General features: G+C 35.3%; 3 protein-coding genes across 3 annotated transcripts; all 3 read left to right on the top strand.

Moving 5' to 3' along the window:
- Positions 1–1133: 1133 nt before the first annotated feature.
- LOC149494031 (uncharacterized) lies at positions 1134–7813 on the top strand. The gene is made up of 12 exons (XM_089724715.1): positions 1134–1373; positions 1610–1737; positions 1900–1962; positions 2581–2702; positions 3027–3142; positions 3234–4041; positions 4913–5644; positions 6307–6528; positions 6612–6707; positions 6791–6985; positions 7155–7268; positions 7385–7813. Exons 1-12 carry the CDS (start codon positions 1273–1275, stop codon positions 7643–7645), a joined length of 2958 nt encoding a protein of 985 aa, XP_089580841.1. The 5' UTR covers positions 1134–1272; the 3' UTR covers positions 7646–7813.
- Positions 7814–7829: 16 nt separating this feature from the next.
- GULLO3 (D-arabinono-1,4-lactone oxidase family protein) lies at positions 7830–13193 on the top strand. Its single transcript, XM_089724716.1, has 4 exons — positions 7830–7955; positions 10918–11647; positions 11809–12064; positions 12241–13193. The coding sequence occupies exons 2-4, from the start codon at positions 10976–10978 to the stop codon at positions 13053–13055; spliced, it is 1743 nt and encodes a 580-aa protein (XP_089580842.1). The 5' UTR covers positions 7830–7955; positions 10918–10975; the 3' UTR covers positions 13056–13193.
- On the top strand, positions 8129–9685 carry LOC149494030 (ARM repeat superfamily protein). Its single transcript, XM_089724717.1, has one exon. It carries the CDS (start codon positions 8541–8543, stop codon positions 9591–9593), a length of 1053 nt encoding a protein of 350 aa, XP_089580843.1. The 5' UTR covers positions 8129–8540; the 3' UTR covers positions 9594–9685.
- Positions 13194–14724: the final 1531 nt, after the last annotated feature.

The raw sequence follows: 14724 nt of genomic DNA, 5'->3' as shown, positions 1-14724 counted from the left end.
AGTAATTTAGTAATTCTTTTATATAGAGATTAAATGTTAGAAATGATTCCAATACATTTGCATAGAATTTATTTACAAATTGTATTTTATGTGTGAATAAATATAAATTTTATAATTTTTAACTATATGTGATCTATAATGCTTAATCAAATTATAAAAAAAAATAATACAATCGTGAAATAAATCTTAATTACAAGCTAATGAAGTTTTAATTGGTTGAAATATAAAGATTCATTGTAAATAAATTTTTTAAAATAAAATTCCATGTTACCAATGAAATAAATTCCAAAGATTTATTTCCGGAACTTAATTTAATAAAATCAATAATTTGATTATTTTCATATCGACTATTTATATGATATGGATTTCTGCACAATAAAAAATCTCAGAAAGATTCAAGGATGCTAATTATAGCAAATTAGGTGTAATATAATTGGACGAAGAATGAAAAATCTCGAATTCGAGTTGTTTCCACTACAAATGATCATGTATATTTTTTGTTTACATCAATTTACTAATTTTTTAAATAGATTTAAAAAAACTAAAACGCGTGATTATCTATTTGTCCATTTATTACAGTGAATTACATATTAGTTAAGATTATGTTTTAAAAAGTAGTCTACTTTTTTCTTGTTTCAGAAATAAAAAAAGTCGATTTAATAGTTTTCTATTTTAATTTCATCTAACTATTATGTTCATCTACTTACTTAATAACGGTCTTAACAAGCACAAGAACTATTTCTCAAAAAAAAAAAAAAAAAAAAAAAAAAAAGGCCCAGCCGAGGGACTAAATAATGATTTGCTCTTTCAAAAATCATCACTGATGGAAGGAATGATGGTAGTGTGAACGTTATTTTAGATGAAAGCTGCCTACAGTTTACAAACTTACTTGGCCCTTTAAACACGAAGGTCGTTTATCGTGAACCATGAACAAAACTTGGTGTCGTATCGTGTCATGTAAACACTCCTTAAATTGTCAGTTCCATCAAACTCGCTTGAAACGACCAATCATTGAAAACTACTATGGTCGTTTAATGAGAATAAAACGGCGGAATCAAGTCTCCTTACTCTGGCCATCCTGTCGTTCGTCAAAATCAGGTACGGCACTCACTTGAAACGCAACTGTCGCTAATTTCTTAACCAAATATAAGCCGGCGACGAGGCGGAGTCTCGTTTCTTCACTTCTTAGTTCTTACAGAGCACACACATCGTCTTCCAGATCTGTCTCTCTCGTGACTGATAAAAGAGAGAGAAAACAGAGGTCTGCTCGCCATGGACGTGGCGATTAGGGTCTTTATTATCTCTCTATTTCTCTTATCGACTATAACCTCTACCTTGTCGCTTTACGAAGATCAAGTAGGCCTCATGGACTGGTGAGCTCCCAATTGTTTGGTAGTCGAGAAAATTCGCTGAAAATAGTAAAGAAAGTTACAGATACAGTAGCTGCTTCGCTTTACTTACCTCCGATTCATATCTTTCTCTTGAAATCGCTGAATCCTCGGACTGAGCTATTTGCTTTTACTTTATTATTGAACTCAATTTTATTTGGCTTATTTTAGATTTTCTTTTGTATTGAATACTTAAATTTCTCAGTTTAATTTTAATGCAGGCATCAACAGTACATAGGGAAAGTGAAGGACGCAGTATTCCACACGCAGAAGACTGGTAGAAAACGCGTTGTCGTTTCCACAGAAGAGAATGTTATAGCTTCCCTTGATCTTCGACACGGCGAGATTTGTAAGTTTCAATATCCTTTGTAATTTGAGTTTCACGATTTTAACTAATTGAGGAGGAACTTTCTGTTTTATTATCTAATACTTTCTTTTATTTTTCTCATCTATGTGTATATTTTTTGTTGAAAAGGATGCTGAATTGCTCGTTGATGTTTTATTTGTGCAGTTTGGAGGCACGTTCTTGGGACCGATGATGTTATTGATGGGATTGATATTGCCTTGGGGAAATGTAATCATTCTCGTCTATAATTGCTTTTGGAATTTGTCAACCTGCATGCCTTTTTGTTTTGATTATTGAGCATATAGTTACTTGATTATAAATGGACTTTGCGCTATAAGGATATGGTTTTTAGAAGATGCATTATCTACTTTTCTTTTTGTAAGTATCATGGCCAATCTATAATCACTCGGTCATCAATCTTTTCAATTTGGTGCCGTTATAGCTAATTTTGGTTGCTTTGTGATTCCATACATCCTTCTATTTTTTCCTCCACCACTTGTCCCTTATAGAAAGATGGAGAATCAGTCTCAAATTTAATATTTTTGTAGTAAAAAACTACAAAATACGAATTCTGCTTTGCAGAATACTGGTTTTTATTGGTACATGTCACTATGTAGAGGGTAGTTTTCCAGCTTTATAACAAAAACAGCAGCAACAGTTAAGCCAAAATCGCAAACTTGTTAGGTCGGCTATATAAATCCTTTGCAGGGTTGCTTAATCTTATGTTATTGTTATTTTTGTCTGTATATGTGTATATTTACCTTCTTTTACCACGTTGGAAGGAGCGGGCACTTCACTTTTATATTTATTTAAATTTATAAACGTTCTATGTTTTTTTTTTTTCAGATGTCATTACTCTTTCATCAGAGGGAAGTATTTTAAGAGCATGGAACCTACCTGATGGTCAGATGGTGTGGGAATCTTTTCTTCAAGGCCCAAATCACTCGAAGTCATTGTTGTTGGTGCCGGTCAGTAAATTCTTATTTGCTACCTAATATAATCTCATAGGGATGTAATGGTCACTGAATGGCAATTAAAGAAAAATTTATGATGTCATCTGTCCATTTAGGATCAGATATTTCTTGGCTTGTCCTTTGCCTAAATCAGATAAATTCTGGCCCACTCATCAAATTCGAATCCTTATGCTGAAACTTTATTTTTCACGCATATATTTGTAGGATTATTCGTTCTACTTTCAGGATCTATATTCTTCTTGCAACTATGTCCTTATACATCGTGCATCGTGTAAATTTTCAACATGATTTTGTGGTTGACTAAGTTTCATTCTGCAGGCAAGCTTGAAAGTTGACAAGGACAATGTGATTCTTGTGTTTGGTAAGGGATGTCTCCATGCTGTATCAAGTGTACAGGGTGAGATTCTTTGGAAGAAGGATTTTTCTGTTGAAAGGTTGGACCAATTTGAATTCTTATTGCCATGTCTTGATTTTGTTTTCAAGACTAACCGTTTCATTGATGTTCTCATATCACATTGATTGCAGTTTTGAGGTTCAGCAAGTAATTCAGCCACTTGGCAGTGACGTTGTACATGTGGTAGGATTTGTTGGTTCAACCCAGTTTGATGTGTACCAACTGAATGCAAAGAATGGAGAGCTACTGAAGCATGAAAGTGCAGCCTTTTCTGGTGGTTTTTCTGGGGAAGTTTCTTTGGTTTCAAGTGACACACTTGTGGTGCTGGATTCCTCTAGGTCAACTTTAATAACAGTGAATTTTCAGAATGGGGATATCAACTTTCAGAAAACATATATATCAGATCTGATTGAAGATCCTTTAGGGACAGTGAAGATATTACCTTCAAAACTTACAGGGATGTTCACATTGACAATTAATTCATTTACAATATTTATAAGAGTGATAAGTGAAGGTAAGTTGGAGGTGGTAGATAAAATCAATCATGTGACAGCTGTTAGTGATGCTCTCTCATTCTCAGAAGGCCAACAGGCATTTGCATTGATTGAACATCAGGACAATGACATTTACCTCATAGTGAAGCTTGGTCATGACTGGAATAATGATTTGCTTAAGGAGAGGATTAAGATAGACCACCAAAGAGGATTGGTCCATAAGGTTTTCATAAACAATTATATCCGAACAGATAGGTCTCATGGATTTAGGGCCTTGATTGTTATGGAAGATCATTCACTATTACTGCTACAACAAGGTGAGACTGTCTGGAGTAGGGAGGACGGACTTGCCTCAATAGTAGATGTGACGATTTCAGAACTTCCTGTGGAAAAGAAAGGTGTATCAGTAGCCAAAGTGGAACAAAACCTCTTTGAATGGCTTAAGGTTTGATCTAATACTTAGATGGAAATGTGAAGATGAAAGTACCATATTTCCACAAATTCAATTCTGAAACTGTTATCGCTAATCAGTCTGCTTAGGTTGAAGGGATCATAAGCCTGCCAAATTGGCGATCTTTTCTTATTCCTTAATCTCTCTCTCCCCCCCACAAAAAAAGATTTCGTTTTATTTTCCCTTGCTCTCTTCTTTGTTGATAATTTCTTTTTAGTTTTTGGATTTGAGGGTTTGAAATGACATTCTTACATGTTTCTAATATGTTGATTGAATATGATGCTGGCAATAGAAAAGGCTTGATCTTTTTTTCATGAATGACTTTTATGTTGCATTTTCTTTATTAATTCTTCACTGTCCTGTGCACACTTTATGATTTTAATCATCACAATCATTATTCGAAACAATTCTTTTACAGTCGCTGCCTGCATGTTTAACTGTGGGTTCAACAAGCTGTTATTCAGATTAGACTGTTCCATTGACTGGGTTTTGTAATTGCATATGGTTTCTGATTTCCTCTTGTATTTCTATAATTATGAGGTGAGGTCATGAGTTTGTGTTGCCAATGATCACTCTTGAGCATATATTAGAAATTTTGACAATTGAAGTGATCGTTCTCTCTCCATCCTTACAATTCTATGACTACATTTTGAAGATTTGGTTCTAAATTCTTTCTGAACATCCATTTATGTCTCCTTAATGAACACGTTTGCTTTGTAATGGCAGGATATTTGATTGTTTGAATGGATATTTGTTTTATCAGAAAATGTTTTTGCTGTTCTGTTTATTGTGTCATCTTGAGTGTTGACTGGGTTATCTCTGGTACTGGTATTTGGATTTTGACACATGGTGTTTTGTTTTGTAGGGGCACTTTCTGAAGCTTAAGGGCACCTTAATGCTTGCAAGCCCTGAAGATGTAGTGGCCATACAAGCCATGAGGTTAAAAAGCTCTGAGAAAAGCAAAATGACAAGAGACCATAATGGATTCCGGAAACTGCTTATTGTGCTTACTAAATCTGGGAAGGTTTTTGCCTTGCACACTGGAGATGGACGGATAGTGTGGTCTCTCTTGTTAAATTCTCTACGTAAATCAGAAGCATGTGAAAACCCAACTGGGCTTAATGTATACCAGTGGCAGGTTCCTCATCACCATGCAATGGATGAGAATCCATCTGTGTTGGTAGTTGGCAGGTGTAGAACAAGTTTTGATGCCCTAGGTGTACTTTCTTTTGTTGATACTTACACAGGGAAGGAACTTAGTTCTTCCAGTCTTGATCATCCTGTTGTGCAAGTGATTCCTCTGCCATTTACTGATTCAACTGAACAACGGTTGCATCTACTCATAGATGCTCACCAACAAGCACATTTATATCCCAAAACCCCTGAGGCTGCTGGTATTTTTCAACACGAGTTTTCAAACATTTATTGGTACTCAGTTGATGCTGATGATGGCATTATCAAAGGACATGCATTGAAGGGCAAGTGCATTGATAAAGCAGCAGATGAATATTGCTTTGTAGCCAGGGGTGTATGGTCAATTGTATTCCCTTCGGAATCAGAAAAGATTATCACGACTGTGACAAGAAAGTCCAGTGAGGTATCTCTTTCCCCCTAAAAACGTTGACTGCTAATTTCTTGTGAGTGCGTTTTCTTCATTTATGTAAAAAAATTAATCTATTTTCACTTCTTAAATCATCAACCATTTTTTTTGGTGCTTAAATTTGTGCCCTTGACTCACTCAAAGCCATATGGCCAATCTGGCATAATTTTCCAAAAATTGCGTTCGAGCAGCATTATGATGATACATGAATTTTAACTGAATGACTTAAATATATATGACGCTGCGGATCTTCATTGCCTTCTTACATGCTTTTGGTGCAAAAAAGTTGTTTTTCTTTTTTTCTTCATGAGAAAACTTAGATATCATTTCTTCTGTAAATGAGCTTCTATCCTACATGGTTGAACTGTAGAATAGAAAATCATTTAATCACGGGCTCCAAGTCATATACTGTCACCTGAATTTTGTCCTTCAATTTTTTCTCATCGCAGGGCTCCATTAATTAGAAGGCCATTGTGTATGGAAAAATGATGATTTTGTTATTCTTGGAATCATTGTGTTCTGCTAGATAATATGATGCTTTCAATTGTTGCTTTTTGCATCTATATACTCTGAATTGGGAATTTCCTCCTTGGAATCGTATGGGTGTTTATCAAAGCTTAGTTACTGTATATTTTAATTGTAAATGATTTGTCCTCCAGGTGGTTCACACTCAAGCAAAGGTTATAGCAGACCAAGAAGTGATGTATAAATATATATCAAGAAATTTACTTTTTGTGGTGACTGTTGCACCAAAGGCTGCAGGTGGAATTGGATCAGCGACTCCAGACGAATCATGGTTGGTTGCATATCTTATTGATACTATAACTGGTCGCATTTTGCATCGCATGACTCATCATGGCTCACATGGTCCTGTCCGTGCGGTAAGTTTCTTATATCTTGTCTTTTCGAATGTCTTTTCTTTTCAAATAAAATATATTGCCTCATTAATATTGTTCTTTTGCAGGTTTTTAGTGAAAACTGGGTTGTCTATCACTACTTTAATCTTAAAGCACACAGATATGAGATGTCAGTCATTGAAATTTATGATCAATCTCGAGCAGTAAGCATGTGATCTAGATACTTTATGCTATATTTATCTCCATTCTGATTCTGAACAGTTTAATTTTGATAAATTGAGTGCAGGACAACAAGGATGTTCTGAAGCTTGTTCTTGGAAAACATAATCTCACTGCTCCTGTTTCTTCCTATTCTCGGCCAGAGGTCACAACAAAGTCACAATCCTACTATTTTACCCATTCCGTCAAAGCAATAGCTGTTACATTTACTGCCAAGGGCATAACTTCAAAGCAGTTGCTTATCGGTACAATTGGTGACCAGGTTGGTTAAAATCTTCCAATTGAAATTCTGCAGTGGTTTCCTGGTTTCTTTGGTGAGATTTTCTGTTCTGGTTTAATTATTTTTATACCGTACGTCTAGAATTATGAGCATAGACATCTAGATGGCGGCCATGATTTATTGTGGACTGATTCAATTGAATGCTTTACAGGTTTTGGCCCTTGATAAGCGTTTCTTGGATCCTCGTCGGACAATTAACCCCACACAAGCAGAGAAAGAAGAAGGAATTATACCTCTTACAGATTCGTTGCCAATCATTCCACAGGTTTGATACTATAGATCCTCCCCTTCACCTGTACCTCCTCTTATGCTGATGCTACTGTATTTGGTGTTTTCCTTCCTATATTGACCCTTAAAATTAATTTAACAAATACTTTGCAGTCGTATGTGACACATGCCCTTCAAGTGGAGGGTCTTCGAGGCATAATATCAGCGCCCGCTAAACTTGAATCAACTACCCTGGTGTTTGTTTATGGTGTTGATCTCTTTTTCACACGCCTTGCACCCTCAAGGACCTATGATTCTCTCACTGAGGATTTTAGCTACGCCTTGTTGCTCATAACAATCGTTGCACTTATCGTGGCAATTTTTGTAACATGGATTTTGTCAGAGAGGAAAGAACTACAAGACAAGTGGAGGTGAATTTGGTTCTGTAGCCTTTCTCTGCCATAGAAATTTTCTTTGATTCTCCGTACCAACTTGATTCTTGTTTTGTATTAGATTAGTATACAATCCAAACTTGTAATTTTAACTGATTTTGTAGCATGCCTTCTTTTAGTTGCATTTATTTTTCCAGCAATTTTTACATAAGGAGATGTTAACATAGCTTTCCTCATCTTTGTAAAATCTGTGATTTCCTTTAATGCTTGTTAGTCCCTCTACGATGTCGTTTATGCCCCAGATCTTCAGCTTTGGCTTAATGGTACCTCATTGGCAGTCGCTTGCTTCCAAGGTTAGTAGTACTGTAATTTTTACTTGTTCATGCTCATACACTTATTCTTAAAGGAAAAATAAATGAAATAAAACTAAATTAAATATCTGAGTAGCTAATACTTAATAAATTAAAAAGAAAATAGAAATTATAAAAACATCTGAAATAAGATTTTGCTATTGACTACTGCACGAAATTTCCTTCTTATTATCATTATTGTATTATTATAAATGTTGAAAGTGAAAATGAAATTGACACGTATTGTCTGGTACCGGAACTGTTAGGTTCCTATGGTGTGTCTGTCCCATTGGTAACTCTGTGAAGGAGGGCAGAGTATCGTGAATGTCTCTGTTGTTTCTTTCTGCACTATTGCTGTTGCACTATCTTATAAAAGTACTCAGTACTTACTTCGTCTTCATTATCTCTGCCTCTGCCACACTGCCATTCTCTCTCTTCCATAATTGATAATTCTGTATACAGTATTACTGTAATCGTTTCAAACCAAAACCTGAAAACCCCAACGCCTAAACCTAATTAAAAACCACTGTTTCTACTCTCTACTTTCGTTGCCTTCAAAGCTATTTTCTCTCCATCTTCTTTTTCGCCATGAGAACTCACCGTCCGAAGCTTAAAACACAATCTCGTCCATTCTTCTCTTGTGGCTTCTTTCGCCACTGTACCCAAACTGCCCTCAGTCCTACCACTCCTCACTCTCCTTCTCTTCCTACTTCTCAGCCCTTACCTTCTTCGCTTCCTCCTCCTCCGCTACCATCACCACCACCACCGCCAGTTTTACCCCCACAGCCACAACCTCAAACTCCTCTTTCAAGAGCTCCACCAGCTGAATCCTCCTCCTCTTCTTCCTCCTCTACTTCTCAAAGCTTCACTCAGTGGAGATTCCCTCTCGTGAACTCTCCTCTCCACCAACACTCGCCGGCTGAAACAATTACACAGCCCAAAACTGATTCACCCCGCGCATTAGTCCCATTGCCGCCGCCAATTCATTCCGACGAACTCCAAGAGCTCTTTCGCGAAGCGGAGCTCCAACTCAGTACCGGGTCTGAGTCGGAGAAACTTGCTGCTCTCCACCTCTTAGAACGCTCGTTAGTTCCTAACCCGCCTTCCGACCCGGTTTGCCCACTAGAACTTATGCGCGGGGTGGTGGTAAATTTGAAAAACAAGGCAGGGGCAAAAGCGGCAACGAAAATTTTGCTGGCACTTTGTTTGGCTGAGGGGAATCGCCACGTGGCGGTCAAGGCTGGGACCGTAGGGACTGTGGTGGAAGTGACGATGGAGCTGGAAGGTCCCGTAGCGGAGCGAGCATTAGCGGCTTTGGAGCTAATGTGTACAGTGGAGGAAGGTGCCGCAGAGCTGCGGGCACATGCGCTGGCCATGCCCGTGATGGTGGCTAAGATGGGGGAAATGGAAGGAAGGGGAAAAGAGTATGCAATAAGCGCGCTCTCTGTGGTTTATGGTGGTGGTGTGTTGGATGAGCAGGTGCATCAGGCGCCGCCAGAGGAGGTGGCGCGTGCGGTGATATTGGCTTTACAAGGGGATTGTACAGCAAGAGCGAGGAGGAAAGGAGCTCAGCTGTTGAAGGCTCTTCAAGAGTTTGGACGGGCAGATTCGACCCAGCAGGATGTAAATGAACGGTTGTGATTGGATTTTGAGAGGCAGAATATAATGTTTTTTAGGTGTATAAAAAGGTATTATTTATATTGGATGGGTGTAGTATGCAAATTTCTTCTTCAGTTGAATCTGTGTCGAGAATTTCAAATGATAAATTAGCAAAAGGTATTGGGCTAAGTCAATAATTAGAATTAGAATTAGAATTTAAACATATTAATAAAACAGGTAATTATTATAATATAAGTTATGGAATTGATAAGAATTGAACAAACTCCAGAAATTTAGGATTTAAAACAAACTTGAGAAGACACATATTATGGTAGTTTCGTCAAATAGCCTCACAAAGTTGTTTGAGGATATAGCTTTTAAAAAAGAAGAATAAACTTAAAAGAAAGAAAATGTGAAAATTGCGTGTCAGGACAAAATGTGAGCTGTCTACGAAAGGCAGGAGGATATCATTTATTTTCTGCCAAGACAGAATCAGTGGGTTTTGTCATTGCTTCCACTTGCAAAGTTGGAGTAAAAGTAGTGTTTTGTATATAAAATGGCCCATGTAATCTTATTATAAAAATATAGATAGAAAATTGAAATAGCGGTTCAATTAATCTCGCTGATTAATAAACTTACCTCTAGTTGTACAACCTAGCTATAATACAAGTATTCTAACTCATTCATGATTACACTCTTAAGCGAAAAATACTAAATTTGAAATTTAATCGACTAATTTAATCTATCTAGAATTTGATTTTTATTTCAAGGTTATATATATATATATATATATATATATATATATATATGTCAACACTCCCATATAAACTAAAAAATAAAGTTATTAATATATAAGGTTGAATGTATAAATCTATATCTAAATTTTGTAAGAAAATTTTAATAATTAAACTCTTTAATTTTTAAAACTATATTTATCAAATACTTTAAATTATAAATACTTCAAGTTAATTAAAAAATTAAAATTTATTGAATACTTATAAGATATTTAAAAAAATATAAAAATCATTATGTAATAAATTTTTATTAAATAAATGTCAATTTATTGAATATAATATCCAGTAATTAAAAATATATGAAAAATTTCAATGCACTAAGTGCGATTCTATTTTTAAAATATACGATTTTATAAATTGAATGGTGTAACGGATTACCTTAAAATGTTATTATGAAATTTATGTATCTCCTATAATGGTCTGCACATAATCCGCATGAATGATCCGTTCACACGAAAAAAAGCAAACTTTTGTATATATATTTATTGTCGTAAATTTTGTTTTACACTAACACAATTGATGATTTGCCTTCGAAGCATTGACTTCTTTAGCGTCCAAAATTGAAAAAACAGGTACCATTTGTTTCCCAACCAATAAATTCTCCATTGCAGAGAACTCAAACAGCTCCAAATGATGCTCTACTTGTTATGGTGTGTTCTGATTGTTTGGGGTCCAACCCCACTAGCCATCCAAGCCATGCCACCACCTGCTCCGGTCCGATGTGACAATACTGGCTGCACCCTCTTCAACTCCTATGGTGCTTGGAATGATAGAAAGGCTTGTTTTGTTCCTAATGTCTTATACCCTTCAACAGAAGAGAAGCTTCGCTTAGCTGTTGGATATGCTAGTAAAAATAATCTCAAAGTTAAAGTTGTTAGCAAATTTTCTCACACTATACCTAAATTAGCTTGTCCAGCTGCTTCGGAACATAAAAATTCGATACTGATAAGCACTTTGAATTACAGTAGCAGCATTGAAATTGACAAAGCTAATTTAGCTGTGACAGTTGATGCTGGAGTTGGGTTGAGACAGCTAATTGATAAAGTTGAAGAAGCTGGATTAAGCTTAGTGACAGCACCTTATTGGGAAGGTGCAAGTGTCGGAGGAGTTATTTGCACCGGAGGACATGGAAGCTCTTGGTGGGGAAAAGGTGGAGCAGTTCATGATCATGTTATTGGCCTTAGCCTTATAGTTCCTGCTAAAGAATCTGAAGGGTATGCAAAAATTATCAGAATTGAAGCTCAAGATCCTCTCCTTAAGGCAGCCAAAGTATCTTTAGGAATGTTAGGTGTCATCTCTAAGGTTAGTTCTATATTTGATCATTCTTTGTCACAATTTAGCTAGACCCATGAACAGATCTAGATTTCGTTGTTACAAACAACTGATATTTGAATTGACAACTTGATTCTAGGCTTTAGTTAGTGAATTTTTTTATTGAATTAACATATGAAGGTCAATAATAGGTGAAGTTGTCATTAGAGCAAGCATTCAAAAGAAGCATAACATACAATTTCACAGATGATGGGAACATAGAAGATATGATAATAAATCATGGAAAGAAATATGAATTTGGAGATATTACTTGGTACCCATCAAGGCATACCGCTGTTTACAGATATGACTCCAGAGTTCCTCTAAACGCCTCTGGCGATGGAGTATTCGACTTTCTTGGCTTTCAATCCAACTCCATTGTAGTATCCCAAACAACCAGAGCGACAGGTACCGTTTCAAGACTCTATCTTAAGGTTTTGTTTGGGATGATGGAGGATGAGAGGAAAGAAATTGTGTCTATTATTGTCTAGATATGTTTTCCTCTCGTTTTTCTTTCTTCCCAAACAAAGCACTGATGTTGTGTTTCTTGTCTTCAACTTCTGTTTACATATGAAATTATGCAGAGAAATCGTTGGAAAAGGCAAATAATGTGAACGGAAAGTGCTTATTAGCAGCAACATTTGTGGGGTTTAAGAAGTTAGTGGCTAATGGATTGAAAAATGGCCTACTCTTTACTGGTTATCCTGTAGTGGGTCATCAGGGGAAAATGCAGACTTCAGGTTCTTGTTTATATTCGCCTGAAACAAGAATTGACACTTCTTGTGCTTGGGATCCAAGAATTAATGGGCTCTTCTTTTATGAAACAACTGCAATATTTCCAGCTTCAAAATTTCAAGATTTTATTAAAGATGTGAAGAAATTAAGAGACATTAAACCTGAAAACTTTTGTGGTGTTGACATTTATAATGGGTTCTTGATAAGATATATAAAGGCTTCTGATGCATATTTAGGGCAATCTGAGGACTCAATAGTTCTTGATTTTAACTATTATCGCGCTGATGATCCTTCAACTCCAAGATTGAACCAAGATATATGGGAAGAAGTAGAGCAAATCGCATTCTTTAAATATGGGGCTAAACCACATTGGGCTAAAAACAGGAATTTAGCATTCTTGGATGTGCAGAGCAAGTATGCAAATTTTGGCAAGTTTCTTGCAGCAAAGAAACAATTAGACTCTCAAAATATTTTCACTAGTGAATTTTTTGATGAGATGTTGTTAGGTCAAGATAGTGGGAAAGATGAAGGTTGTGCCTTAGAAGGACAATGCATATGCTCAGAAGACAGACACTGCAGCCCTAAAAATGGGTATTTTTGCAGAACAGGTCTTGTTTTTAAAGAAGCTAGGGTTTGCAGGCACTCATCATCTTCAACTACATGACATTAGATATTTGCACTAAAAGAATACAAGTCGGCATTGGTTTAATTCGTTTGCATCCCTTTATTTGTTTAGATCAATAATAATTTTCTTGCAAGTCATTCCTTTCTTGAAGTAGAAATTTATTTGTTTTTTCAGTTAGATACAGCTTAAGTCCCAAACTGTACACAACAATAATTTCGAGCAAATTTCAGACACTACAACAGCAATCACCGCAACCAAACCTTAGTCTCAAATTAGCTGGAGTATGCCATATGAATTTTTTGTTTCAAATATTCACTTTGATCAGATTAAAAACAATGCAAAAAAAGCAAATATAAATTGGAAAAAAAAAACAATTAAAAAACTTTTTGTAAAAAGTTTTGAAAAGAAATTTTCAAATCATTTGATATATTAATCAATATGATAAAATATGAAATAGGCAACAACTAGTATGCTACATATATTTATTTCTTCCCTCCATTTTGTTCTGCTTATATTGATATAATTCAAACTCCATTTTGTTCTGCTTATATTGATATAATTCAAAGACTGTAGATACTTTGCGATAGCTTCCCTTCACATAGTTTTGGGTCGAATTCTTCTCTTTTTAGTACCTTTCACTACTAAACTATCACACTTGTGAATCAGGAGATATAAGAGTCTAGGCAATATATTATCGTACTATCTTAGACGTTTTTCTCTTATTCTATTTCCAACTTTCTCTATTTGCACCTTTTATCTAATATGATCATTTTTAATGTTGTCCGAACTTGTGTTTCCAAGGAAAAAATGCACATATTTACTGTAACAATCAATTGCAGTGAATAGGAAGAAGAACACAGCTTTCGGGTTTTTATTTTGAATTTTTGATGGATTTATTTACATACAAATTGGAATAGTCGCATTTAACGACTGCTCGTTCAAATAGCACCGCCCTCAATTTGTTTACAATACGCCTTTCATACGGACTGACACGACCTGTCGTATTTGTGTGGACGGCAGGTTTTTTAAAAATTAACTGACAAATCTGACTACCGTCTTTTTCGACATAAACGGCAACTTAATTTTCAGCGTAACGACTGTAATAATGCTGAGTTATCATTTTCAGAAGGACGATAAATCTTGTGAAATTTACCGGGCAGTCACTTTTCCAAATTACAATTCTACCACTCAAGATATTTGATGACGACATCTTTGATCTTTCCAAACGGTAACTTGTCTTTGTCCGTGGACTAGGTTAGATGGACTTTTTTATTTAAGATATCCACCAGTTGTCTGACAGGTCAATTATTTTTTTATTTAATAGACCAATTAAATACGTTAATTCACTTACATCTATAAATGAATTTAGGTATAGATTGAATATAGACAGACAAATTCATTAATAAACACTGTATATATCACTAAATTTATTTCAAATCGGATCCATGAGTCCGCTTATACATCAAACGAATGAAAAATAAATTTTTATTGAAATAAAAATATTTTATATTATGAGAATAGAAAAAAATAAAATGAAATAATATTTTCGAAATTTTTATTTTATTTATTTGATATATGAATGCATCTATAAATTTCATTTATGATAAGTATAATTTCAAACTCATAACTTAACTTAATCGGTAAATTTTTAAAGTAATTGATCCAACTCAATTCTTTATAATTCGAGAACTGTCAAATTATATTGAAA

The sequence above is a fragment of the Jatropha curcas genome, chromosome 8 (genome assembly GCF_041381405.1).
Source record: "Jatropha curcas cultivar XTBG-Jc1 chromosome 8, XTBG_Jcur_1.0, whole genome shotgun sequence".
In the NCBI taxonomy this organism is placed as follows: domain Eukaryota; kingdom Viridiplantae; phylum Streptophyta; class Magnoliopsida; order Malpighiales; family Euphorbiaceae; genus Jatropha; species Jatropha curcas.
This window is presented reverse-complemented; position numbering and strand designations above follow the sequence as displayed.

Excerpts from the sequence above, each read along its gene's own strand:
- LOC149494031 (XM_089724715.1), top strand. The coding sequence starts at position 1,273 with ATGGACGTGGCGATTAGGGTCTTTATTATCTCTCTATTTCTCTTATCG. Across the intron at positions 4,042-4,912 it reads ACCTCTTTGAATGGCTTAAG|GGGCACTTTCTGAAGCTTAA; the intron begins GTTTGATCTAAT and ends TTTGTTTTGTAG. Across the intron at positions 7,269-7,384 it reads CGTTGCCAATCATTCCACAG|TCGTATGTGACACATGCCCT; the intron begins GTTTGATACTAT and ends AATACTTTGCAG.
- LOC149494030 (XM_089724717.1), top strand. The coding sequence starts at position 8,541 with ATGAGAACTCACCGTCCGAAGCTTAAAACACAATCTCGTCCATTCTTC.
- GULLO3 (XM_089724716.1), top strand. The coding sequence starts at position 10,976 with ATGATGCTCTACTTGTTATGGTGTGTTCTGATTGTTTGGGGTCCAACC. Across the intron at positions 11,648-11,808 it reads TGTTAGGTGTCATCTCTAAG|GTGAAGTTGTCATTAGAGCA; the intron begins GTTAGTTCTATA and ends GGTCAATAATAG. Across the intron at positions 12,065-12,240 it reads CCAAACAACCAGAGCGACAG|AGAAATCGTTGGAAAAGGCA; the intron begins GTACCGTTTCAA and ends GAAATTATGCAG.